This window comes from Lutjanus erythropterus, chromosome 17, assembly GCF_056507025.1.
Source record: "Lutjanus erythropterus isolate fLutEry1 chromosome 17, fLutEry1.hap2, whole genome shotgun sequence".
NCBI lineage: Eukaryota > Metazoa > Chordata > Actinopteri > Lutjaniformes > Lutjanidae > Lutjanus > Lutjanus erythropterus.
In genome coordinates, this window is record NC_139333.1 from 13,149,160 (window position 1) to 13,161,220 (window position 12,061).

Sequence of the window (12,061 nt, forward strand, 5' to 3'; positions counted from 1 at the left end):
TGATTCTGACATTGCTAAAACCTTCATAGTTTTTTTTGCTAGAATTGATGTGAAATGGGTCTTAAAACGCATTTATATGGTCTTTAAAAGGTCTTAAAAAGGCTGAAATTTAACTTTTTGAGCCATGTAGGAACCCTGCTCTAAGAGAAAATGTTTACGCTCCCGCTCCGCCTGTTGCCAGTCCTTCTGGGAAAGACAGAAGGTGAATGTTTTGTTGAGTTGAGTCCAGACATCTTAAATAGTATCTAACAAGCTTTGCTTCTGGGTTGCAGCTGTACAGAAACAGGTTTACTTCAGCTGCATAAGGTGTCTGATAGACACCTGATAGACTTGCCAGATTTACACACACACACACACACACACACACACACACACACACACACACACACACACAGACTCTCTCTGAGGCACCATTCATTAGTGTTGAAGCCCCAGTTGTCACCTTTTCTCTGCCATATTTTTCATCCCTCCTCCTCTTTTTTTCATCAGAGACCCAAAGCCGGATAATACATAATTCCCACTTGGGTGATATTTCCAAGATTTGTCTTGCCAGGAAGATTTTAACAACTAACTGCCTAGTTTCTGTTGCCCATTGACAAAAAATAAATGCACTGGTCTAACTGGATTGATTCAAATAATAAAACTGCAACTTTTAAGTTGCTGAAGCTACTTGATAATAATATGATGTTGTCATTATAACGGAAAAAAGCAAAAAGATTTCATCAAAATTTAAATGAATATACAAAGGGAAAAAAAACATACAGGTTTATTATGAAACCTCAAATCATAGTTGAGAATCATAAATGATAAATAAACTAAATTCAATCAGTAAATTGTATGTGAAGGATTTCATGGCATACAAGTTGTGCAGAAATCAGTATGGTGGTTAGGCTAAAAAAAAATATCATACACAAAAAAATAACTGCATCCCACAAACTTCACCCACTCAGTGTGAATGCGTCACTGTGTTTTAATCGTGCTCATCGTTGGCGCAAGTAGCTGTGCCGCCTACACACACACCCCCACATTTATCCATCTACATATTACAGCATGTTGGCAACACATGCACACTGCCGGGTTTGCCTCTGTTCTACAAAAGCACACATCACTGTAGGCATTACTTAACAAAGTCATCCTTTACACCAGGAGAAAATGCAGCAGTACTACAACGCATATGACCATCAAGTGACACTCACTCAAAGTCTGCCATGCCTTTTTTCTGCCTACATAAACAGAAACCTGTGCCAGTGTGTTGCGTAATTCAGACTCACTCCCTGAATGAACAATCAGCTGGTAGAGGTGATGTGAGGAGAGAGTGCACACTCCAAACAATGAAATAATAACAATAAAAACTGTGTTTGAGTTGTTTGCTTCAAAGATTATGTTATTTTGGTTTATTTAACTTAATATATGGGGGCTGGGTGGTCTGGTTGAAAGAGGTATCATGATAAATTGTTTCATTTCAGGTGATATTAATAATTATTGATAACTTTTAATTACTTTTTTTTATCAAATCTGTGAGGAAAAGGTTGAATTGAAGCCATTAATTTTGAATTTAACCACTTCATTTATCAAAAATGTCCAAAACTTTCCATACTGGCAAGCTGAACTGTCCCTGTCAATTAATTTTCTCTACATCTGATGGTACAGGTGAACAGCACACCTCTTAAATGATTGGCTGGTTGTGTGTCCCTCGTGGTTCGCTACATTATCAGGGGTCATGATAGGGTGTTTATGGGCCAGAGCAGGTTTTTTGTGTGCTTTCATGAGGGTTTGCATTTAAGTGAAACTATTGTACATTTTATTGAACAATTTTCTTATTGCTATTGATGAAGTGTCTATTTCCAGTACATATCACTATTGTTTTATTGCCTGGGCCTAATCAGCCCTTCCCATGTCCTACCCCTTTTTGTTATCTCAGTCAGCTTTCTCCTTTCCTGTTTAGTGTAGTCTCCTTAGACATGCTTTGTGTTAGGCTTGTGTATGTTGAAAAGATGTTTCTTGGGGACTAGCAGATGTGACATTTATAGTCATATTAGCAAAATGCTAGCTAACTAGCAACCTAATCTACATTACTTGTTAGGTAGCTAGTTAGCTTGTGTTTTGCTCTGTACCAAAAGACTTACTAATTAGCTAATCTTCATCAATCATTAGCTCGTTACATCTGATAGCTAATAATAGCAAAACACTAGCTAATTAGCTTGCTAATCTACATCAATCATTATCCTGTCATTTAATGAGCTTTTTGCTAATATTAGCTACCTTAAGATGTGACTACAAAGATTACATATCACTTTTACAGGTCCCCAAACAACATCTGCTGGTCCCCCAGAAACATCTTATATACAACTTCAAAATTTGATTTTCTTTTCCATATAGACAAGCCTAGCATGTAGCATACTTAAATACAGGAAAGGAGAAAGCTGACCGAGGTTCCAGTGGGTACAAATGCTCAGTTGTTATTGGACCACAGAGTAAAATGGGGTGCGATTTCAAAAAAGGTCAATTGTCACCATTCTGTAGGTTTTCTGAGCTTGTAGCAAAGATGCCAGGGTTGAATAGACAAGAATGAAGAGACGTTCTTCCACCTGGAGTGTTTTGTTTCCTTCCAGTATCCAGAAAACAAATCACTGCCACACCGCAGTCTGTCTCACGTCTCCCCTCCACTGTAGTCCTCGCACTTTACTCTTTCAAACTTTCTTGTGGTTTTCACTAATATCCCCACCCTTGCACCCTCAGAGGTGTCCTGTCCCACCTCAGTGCACCCCTTCTTGTCCGTCACTCACCACTTCCTCCTCCTCTTCCTCCTTTTTTTCCTCTTTCCAGTGCACCTGCTCCTCTCCCTGACTGTTTTCAGAGCTTCCTCAGGGAGGAGGCGCTGGACTTTTTCTGTAGCCAGTGTCACAAACAAATAAGTCGTCTCGAGGACCTCTCCACTCGCCTCAATTTCCTAGAGATGACTAGGTAACACGTCATTCACAACCCACTCCAATCATGAGCTGTGTGAATGTGTTTGCAGTGCTGATTAGATACAGTATCCTGCATGTTCTCAGAATATATGCATGCTTGGACTAGCAACAACATGGTGTGTGCCATTTCAGATTGTACTGTCACACACATTAGGGAATATTCTGTGGGCCTGTTTTAAGCCCATCTTACCTCACACTGTTCCCAGTGTTCTTTCATCTGCACCCTCTTTTTGTGCGTGAGTTGCAGTGTGTTAATATTTTGCATTTATTGGTGGAAACACTCACTTAAGGCATTTCAGTGGCTATGATGCCAGCTCTTTCCCATTGTTACCATCTGTATAAATTATGATTTATCACTCATACATAATAAACATTTTGCTCATCTGACAATAAGCTTAATAAGATTGATTGTACATGAAAAAATAACCACCGGGTATCACAGGTGAGTGGTGTCAGTGTCAGTATTTTTGGTTCTTCATGCCGTTGTTTTCATGCTTCATTTGAGTTGTTGCAGAGCGACTGCTTGTAGTGAAGTAAAGCTTTTCAAAGAACCTGCTTTTATAGAAACAAACTTGCTGATCCAGGATTACTGACTAGTAGCTGTACTACAGAAACTTAGTATTACTGAAATCCTATTTGAGCTCTTATTAAATATTGCAGTGACAATCTGAGGGTCGCAAATTTTATGCATTTCCCTTAACCAAAATATGAACACATTTAATTAATTCATTATTAATGATAACAATACAAAACACACGTCTTTTTCTCAGTTTAAGATTATTTTTTTTTACAATTCTAGTGGCACATCAAGTAGCACAAACAATTAAAACAGAGTAATAAAACAGTGAGGCTTGAAATGGCTGTTGTCTTTGCAAAATCTGTAAGCTGTGGAGAAATGACCATTAGTAATCCTGGATCACCACTTTTTACACAGTTTTATGCTGCTGTGTTTGTGTTAGATTGCCGTGATGTGTGAATATCTCAGAGCTTTAGTTTGAACAGAAACCCAGCGATTTATTAGTAAAGAACTTCATCAACATGCCCTTTCTCAGTGAGGCTCCTGTGCTAGCAGAGAGAGGGACTGGGGGTGGATAGGACGAATATCAAGAGATAGTGTCTCCTTCCTCTATCCCTTTTCTTTTCCTGACCATTTTTCCTGTTGTTCTTTCTCTCCATCCAGTGCTGGGAAGAGGCTGTCCAGCAAGAAAGTCGCAAGGTAAGCTGAATAGCTGCTCTGAAGGGTTCGTATTTCTAATGCAATTGTAACAGATAACTTCATGTTCAGCATAAGAAAATGGCAATTAATCAAATCTAAACTGGCTCCAGAGTGAAATTTTTCCTCTCCACGTGCAGACATCTCCTCCAGAACAGCTCCATGACTCTGGACACCATGAGCGACTTGACACGGGACATCCTGGAACTCGCTGACAACGATATCACAGATAAGGTGAGAGCTCATGTGTGAAGAAAGTCAACCCTTATCTTTCACATTCATTCCTGTAAAGTGCCACAGTTCATACCTGTTTCAGTAGTTGTTAAAGGAAGAAGAAACAGAAGTTAGACACTTTACAGCTGATCAGTCTTACAACAATCTCTGTTTCACTAACCACAGAACATTTACCTTTCCCAGGTGCTTCTCCTTGAGCGTCGAGTGGCAGAGCTGGAAAAGGAGTCTGAGGCATCAGGGGAGCAGCATGCGCGGCTGCGCCAGGAGAACCTTCAGCTGGTGCACCGGGCCAATGCCTTGGAGGAGCAGCTGAAGGAACAGGAGCTCCACGCTGACGAGCAGCTACAGCAGGAGACCCGTCGTCACAAGGAGGCCATGACAAAACTGGAGAGGGAGAGGGGCCTGGAGCTGGAAAACCTGCAGGCCAGGTGAGCAGTTGAAGAAAGACTGAGGAAATCTTTAGTAGCAGCAGGAAAAATCAAATCGCATCAACTGACTGATTAATAATCTTTAAGATCTGATATATTAGATGTAATTTGATTCCTGTGTTTATTATTATGACTAGTAAAAAAAAATATATAAACCACAAAAAACTAAGATCTAATTATAGTAGATGGTCTTCATACTTTGTGATAATTTTAACTGGATATTGACAACAAAACCAGTCAGTTTTTGATAGTTTGATCACATTTTAGATTGTTATTTTTATATCTTATATTAATAAAACATTTGGTCATTGTGAGATGCCAGTAGTCAGCAGTTGTAGCTCTACACTGCCACCCTCTGGCACTGCTCTGCCACTGAATGTAATGTTTTTCTCTGTGATATAGTGATGTTTACCATCAACAAATTACGTAGATGTTGTTACATTGTTGATGTTTGTTTCTCAGGCTGCAGCAGCTGGACGAGGAGAACAGTGAGCTGAGGTCATGTGTCCCTTGTCTTCGAGCAAACATCGAGAGACAAGAGGAGGTTAGAACATTAATATCTCCTGTCCTGTGTTTTATGCTTTATGCCTTCAGCAAACTTTTTTTTCCAGTTACATTTCTCACCTGTCTTAACACTCTTAATCTTCACTTCGTCTTTTTCTTTTATTCTCCAGGAGAAGAGAAAGCTGCAAGATGAGACAGAAGCCATGACCGACAGGCTGCAGGAAGAGATCGAGACCCGCAGGAAGATGGCTGACAAGCTGAGCCACGAGCGTCACCAGAGCCAAAAAGAGAAGGAGTGCACTCAGGAGGTGGGGCTTATTTCTCTATGTACAACATAAACAGTACTCTGTGTACAAAAGACTTTACTAACTGATGTCTCCGGATTTGCTTGTACCACAGCTCATTGAAGACTTGCGTAAACAGCTTGAGCACCTACAGCTGTACAAGCTGGAGGCCGAAGCAAAGAGAGGGCGTCTACCTGGCGCAGGGCTGCAGGAATATCAGACACGCACCCGTGAGGCTGAGCTGGAGCAGGAGATCAAACGACTCAAACAGGTAGCACACAAATTCTGAGGAATTATCTGTCTCATCACTCATTTTATACAGTTTAATTATGTTACTGTTACAAGCCTGGCTTTGAAATGGAAGAATGATTGAGGACCTGGTCTGTACTGTTTATATAATGTGCTACATTTGACATAACCTCTCCAGGACAACCGCAGCCTGAAGGAGCAGAATGATGAGTTAAACGGCCAGATTATCAACCTGAGCATCCAGGGAGCAAAGAACTTAATGTCGGCCTCCTTCTCAGACTCCCTGGCCGCTGAGATCAACTCTGTGTCTCGTACAGAGGTAGGTTTAGAAAAGAAGTTGTGAAGCATATTCACTGTTGGTTCAAGTTTTATTTAAAGGGATAGTCCAGATTTTTCAAATGAAGTTGCATGGAGTTCTTATGCACAGTTAGTGTATTACCTTTAGCAAATGACGCTCAGCACGGAAGCTGAGCAATGTACTGCTAGGGACAGGCTCAGCAGCGAAATGCATTTATGATCTACCCTAAAAAAAGGCCCACCTGGGAAACACAGCTGTACATACAGGTTTTGGAGCAACATAAGCTGCCACCCAGATGATGTCCTTCACAGAGATGTCCCTGCTTATTTCAGCAAGACAATGCCAAGACAAATTTTGTGTTACAACAGCTTGGCTTCATAGTAATACAGTCTGGGTATTCGGTAAATTAATTAATTAATTCAAAATTTAAAGCTATGTTTTGGCCAACAAAGTAATAGCCATAGACTAGGGTGCTGATACATGGCAACATGAGCATGAGAGTCACAAGATTGCCCACAAGGCATCTTGGTACATGTAGGCATTGCAGCATGGCTCCATGAGCAGGAAAACTCAGCTTTCTTGGTCAATATAGCACACACATTTTATCATCACCACTAATTTGACATCGAAGTGCCTAATTTTCCCTTTAAATAGGTGTTCTTCAACTCTGTTGTCACTTTTCTCGTCACTGACTTCTGTTTCTCTGTTTTCAGTTGATGGAGGCGATCCACAAACAGGAGGAGATCAACTACAGACTCCAGGACTACATTGACAAAATCATTGTGGCCATCATGGAGTCCAACCCCTCCATCCTTGAGGTCAAATAGACACCATGCAGCCACACACAGTGACTCCTCAGGCTGTTAAAAATACTGGAGACTTGGCTAAAAGAAAACTACCAAGAGGGGATCTAAAAATATTCTGACATCATTTTGGTAGGAAAACGACAACAACAACGCACTCAACTCATCCAACTACCCCAAAAAAGAAGAATTTAAGATTTCTAAGAAGTCCACGACTAAGCAATTTTTAGTTAGATATCCCTTGCGTCTGTGCTTATCTGTGAGTGTTTGTGTTAACCCTCCTTAGTACACTTGGGTTCTGGTGACTTCCATGTTATTTGGCCAGAGGGACCCGAGTCTCTCCTGTCGACTGAGTGAATGTGTAAATGTGTGCAAGAGGTTGGTATCATAAAGAGTAGAAAATGTTCCCGTCCCTTTCCAGAAACAAAGTGTCAATGTTTGATTGAGCTACAAAAAAAAATTACAGTACCGAAAGGCCTTAAATGAAGGGTGATCAAAGGTATTCATGAGTTCTGCGTACCATACATGCCTCAGTGTGGTCAGTGGAGTGTTAACTGGGACAGTGGTGGTATGTGGGGCTGTGATCTCCTGAAGCCAGGCTGAATTGTGCTTTAAAATCCATATGAAGCTCAGGATCAGGAGATCGACGCAGCAGATTCTCTTTTGAATTTGTCGGTTATTGTTTAATGCTTGCTGTGCTGCCTACTAGTCCCTGTAACAGCGTGTTCTGTCCTTCAACTTCAGCTGTCTTTCCAGTAAACCCAAGTGAGGGACATTTCTAGGGATCAAGGATTAGAAATGACCGGAGGGTTTTATTTTGTGTGTGTGTGGTGTTTGACATTTTGTTTTTTGTTTTTTTTGTTTTGTTTTGTTTTTTTCTGTGTTACTTAAGGTTTTGAAAGAAGCTTACTGGCACCAGGAGGAGTAATATACGCTTCAATATCCCAAATGAAGGAATTGGTTGGTTTATAATTTGCCTCATCTCATAATTATTATTATTAGTTTTTACAATGAAACAGGGTCCCGGAGCTCAGGTGGGCTGGAAACCTCATATAATGCTACATTTTTCATCACTCCTTGGCACAAATATTAGATAAATCAAACTTATGTCAATGAGTGTAGACTGGGTGCTGTAACTGACAAAATATAACCTACTCATACTCACAAGTTTATTTTGTAAACTCTCCAAGCACTTGAACTAAACATGAAGGGAAATCAATACTACTTTTGTCATCTACATTTTTTTTTTAAGTACAGCCCACCTGACCCCAGTGTTCTCTTGCTGAGTGAAAGTGATGGGAGCAAGTTTATCCAGGTAACCAACAACCCCCACCCACCCCCACCCCTCTTTTTTTTTCTTTTTTTTTTGTTGTTGTTGTTTGGTTTTTTTTCCTTTTTTTTGGTCGCTGCACAAGTGATTTATTGCTGGTAAAGATGCCAGCTGTATGTGAATAATCAAATGGTTGTACTTTGCACTAAGTTTTGTTTTCATTATTGTTTTGTTAATAGAAACAAATGTCTATTTTGAAGGGATCAAATCATAAATGAAGATAGTTTTGAAGCTCATATCAAGATGATGGCATGCAGGATTTGTTGCTACTGACAGGCTGCAGGCGTCCCATTCATGCTATAGAAGAAAATCACGCCACACAAATTTTTTTGCCATGTTGAATTTGAAATATTGAACAATGCTACAGATATGCAGCCATGTCTTAAGATGAGTTTAATTATCATTTCTATTATGTATTTCCTTTCAGCCATCAGGAGCTCAGTTAATTGTTTTTGCTGGTTATTGGCCAATTTTTGTCTTTTTCCAGACCTGATCTGTAGATCTAATACTGAAGGGACATGGCAGACTTTGGTAGCAATAATGCTTGGCAAGAAAGTGGACATTGGTGGAGGGCAGATGAAACAAACCTGCTCTTTATTTCCTCTGCTGGAGCAACATCTGCTTTTTTTGAAGACTGAGTTTGGACTGCTCATCGGTACTGTGCAGCAATCTCGCAACTCTCTCAGACGTTTCTTTCTGACTCAGAAACTGGACACAAGTGTTGGATTCACCTACCAGACACACTGATGGATTTAAGGTTGAAGGGGAGTCACGGGAGGTTGTTTTTTGTCCAAACAGCATGGCGTTCTGCACCAATATGCTAAGAGGAATTCCTATTTTTCACCCTGTTCACCTCTGTGTCACTGCTCTTCTTCACCTGCCACTCCATGGAAAAAATGGCCTTGGATGTAAATGACTTGTACATGTAAAGTTTTTTCTACACTCATTCTCTAGATTCTAGGTATTTTTATAGTCGGAAGAAAAGAACATTTCTTCTTCTTGTCTTATGCTGAGAGACAGCTGCCTGTATTCTTCTCTAGCATGTAGCGTGTACAGTATCTGTTGGGTTTTTTTTTTTTTCGTTTAAAATAACATGCAGATATTTATTCATCATTTGACACAAACGACAACTCACACTCTGTGATCTGTTCTGCTGAAAATAACGTTTGTACATTTTTGAATTCACGAGGGGGAGATTCAGTTCACGGTGGATGAATCTGTGGGAGAGAATTTATTGAATTAAGGGAGATGTTCTTGTTTTTGGGTGACTCACCACCTGCGTGCAGAAGCTTGAATGTGACCCGAGGTCGTTGCACTCTTCCATAATGCTGATGTTGCTGTGACCTCTTCAGGGTTCTGATGTACGGCAGTCTGCAGTTTCTACTGTTGTCTTCCCAGGTGGAGTCTGCATGGAAACACCTATTTTTATTGTATATCTCTGATTCAGACCTATGTTTTGACTGACAAATCATATGCTATCATTTCTATTGGTGGAGCTGTAGGTTGTGAGACCTCATAATGTCAACACATGACACTTGAAACCTCATGCCCAGGTTTGCTGAGTTCAGCTTCCTGCCTTTTAGTGTGAGTGGAGGTTTGCCCCGACAGATTTAATACTCAGTGACTGGGTTGCACCAACATAGATCAATTTATTCCAGGATTATTTCTAACCAGTGTTCAGCCAAACTGAGTAAATCTAGATTTAAAACTAAGCAGAGCTCTGTTGCACCACTAAAAACTGATTTCAGTTTTGTAAATCCAAGTATAGTGATTTAAACCAGAATTAAATAGTAAAATCAGTAAGATGCTTGCTTACCCAAGTTACGATAAATGAATTAATAATACATTTGAGTGTTCTTGGCTGCTCTTTATTCCTTAACAATATGTTGCATTGTGTGCTAAAAAAAAAAAAGTAAAAAAACAACACAAAACATTATATTGTTTGCTAGCTCAGTAAAAGTTAACAAATTTGTATTGCTTGCTAGCTAGCTAAAAGATTAACAAAATGTTATATTGTTTTCTAACCAGCTAAAAACATTTTATTGATTGTTAGTTAGCTAAAAAGTTAATAAAATGTTGCATTGCTCCAAAGAAAAAAAAAAGCTAGAAAAGCTAAAAAAAAAGTTATTTGACCTTCTCATAATGCCTCAGTAGAGATAGAGATAATTTCTCCTCTGAGAAAAACTCATTTGCTGAATTATCATCTGCAGTTAAAGAAAGAAGCGATACATCATAAAACTCCAGTGGGTTGAGTCTGTCTCTTAATGTTTTATCAAAGAAGTTGATTATTTTTCTCAAACCATCTCAAAAAGGCAAAAATTTTAAAAGTTAAACTTCCCAAGTTTTGGCAAGATGTCCATAATGTTCATACTGGATCACATTTTAAATTGGAGTTTAAAGTTTTGGTGTGACAGCATTAAATTTAATTTAGGTTTAGAGGAAAAACTAAATGGAAGATTAAGGAGAGGTGTAAATTTAATCTTAATTTTAAGAAAGGTTAAAGGTTGACATCATTTAAAGTTAAAGCATGATTTAATTTGATTTAAAAATGAATCCTTGTTGGTGCAACCCAGCCACTGATTCATGTTTTTGCATTACAAAGAGGAAATGGGATGACACTTGAACACAGCAGGCTATGCTACATGTAATTCTCTCCCTGCTTCATATCTTAGTGTCTGCTTTTGACAGATAGTTTGGGGACTAACACGACTGGCAGCAGGATAACTAGACAGTGAGACCACAGAGCTGACAAAACATTCCCTTTTAGCAGAGCTGAAGGTGATTGCACTTTAACCACATCCAAATTTCTGCTTTCAAAATGACCAAAGACAGATGTTTGAAATTAAACTGATCATTTCAACTATCAGGGTCCGTGATGGCGCTTTTGCTTACATTTTCCTGTTCTAATAAATCATAAATCAACAGCCCTTGATGGAGAAAAAAAACTGGCCTGCTAGTCTAAACACTGTGCCTCTGTGTCTCAAACTTTGCCTCTAAACTAACCTGATGATGAGCCCTGGGGAAAGCACTGACCACGTGACTGTCAGTTTGTTAAATTATAATGATGAAACCTAAACTGTAAATATGAATTGTCATTTTTGTGAACTTTTTTCTCTCTCTCTCTCTCTCTCACGCTCACTTCCAGTGTCCAAAGAAAGTTTGCTCAAGGCACAAACATCACTACTGTAGTAGTGCATGGCTTGCCATTATGTGACATGGGAAGATAAAAAAAGAGAATATTGTAGAAAAGAGAAAGTTTAAATTTATTCCTATTTTCAAAGATAAATGTATAAATTATAACAGTATTGGTTACAGCTGTATATTATTTTTGAAGATTCCCCAAATGATCTAATCCTAATTGTTACAGGGGAAATATAATTTCAGTCATTGTAAAAAGAGAAAATTTAAAGGTAAGCAGTGAAAGTAAGATTAGAAAAATAAATGGAATAAAATGACCTTGTGTTTGGTTGCCTCATTTTTTTTTGCAAGTTTCAGCTTTGTACTATGTGCTTCTATGACCCACACATGGACTGTATAGATTCCAGGGGAGGTATTCAGCAGAGCACAAGTTTTACTTGTTAAGTTTAGTTTTACCATGCATACTCTTTGCACTGTTAAAGTAACATGCTGATTCCCAACCTGGGGGTCCTGACGACTACTAGGGGTCACCAAAGCTTCATGGGGGGTCATGAGGCCTTCTTGATTTTAAGAGGTGTAAGAAAACTTTTTTTAAAAGTATATGCAGTAGG

General features: G+C 39.2%; 1 protein-coding gene across 2 annotated transcripts in view; it reads left to right on the plus strand.

Annotated features, from left to right (window-relative positions):
- The window catches only part of rab11fip3 (RAB11 family interacting protein 3 (class II)), a 33,386-nt gene extending 25,665 nt beyond the window's left edge, over positions 1-7,721 (plus strand). The window contains exons 6-14 of one of the 2 annotated variants that reach the window (XM_084740911.1): positions 2,827-2,964; positions 4,150-4,185; positions 4,323-4,416; positions 4,600-4,844; positions 5,307-5,388; positions 5,519-5,656; positions 5,748-5,903; positions 6,060-6,200; positions 6,893-7,721. In XM_084740911.1, coding sequence (XP_084597037.1) covers positions 2,827-2,964; positions 4,150-4,185; positions 4,323-4,416; positions 4,600-4,844; positions 5,307-5,388; positions 5,519-5,656; positions 5,748-5,903; positions 6,060-6,200; positions 6,893-7,006 — 1,144 coding nt within the window. In that variant the 3' untranslated portion in view covers positions 7,007-7,721. The remainder of the gene's footprint in view (positions 1-2,826; positions 2,965-4,149; positions 4,186-4,322; positions 4,417-4,599; positions 4,845-5,306; positions 5,389-5,518; positions 5,657-5,747; positions 5,904-6,059; positions 6,201-6,892) is intronic. The other variant, XM_084740913.1, reaches the window with a different exon arrangement.
- Positions 7,722-12,061: the final 4,340 nt, after the last annotated feature.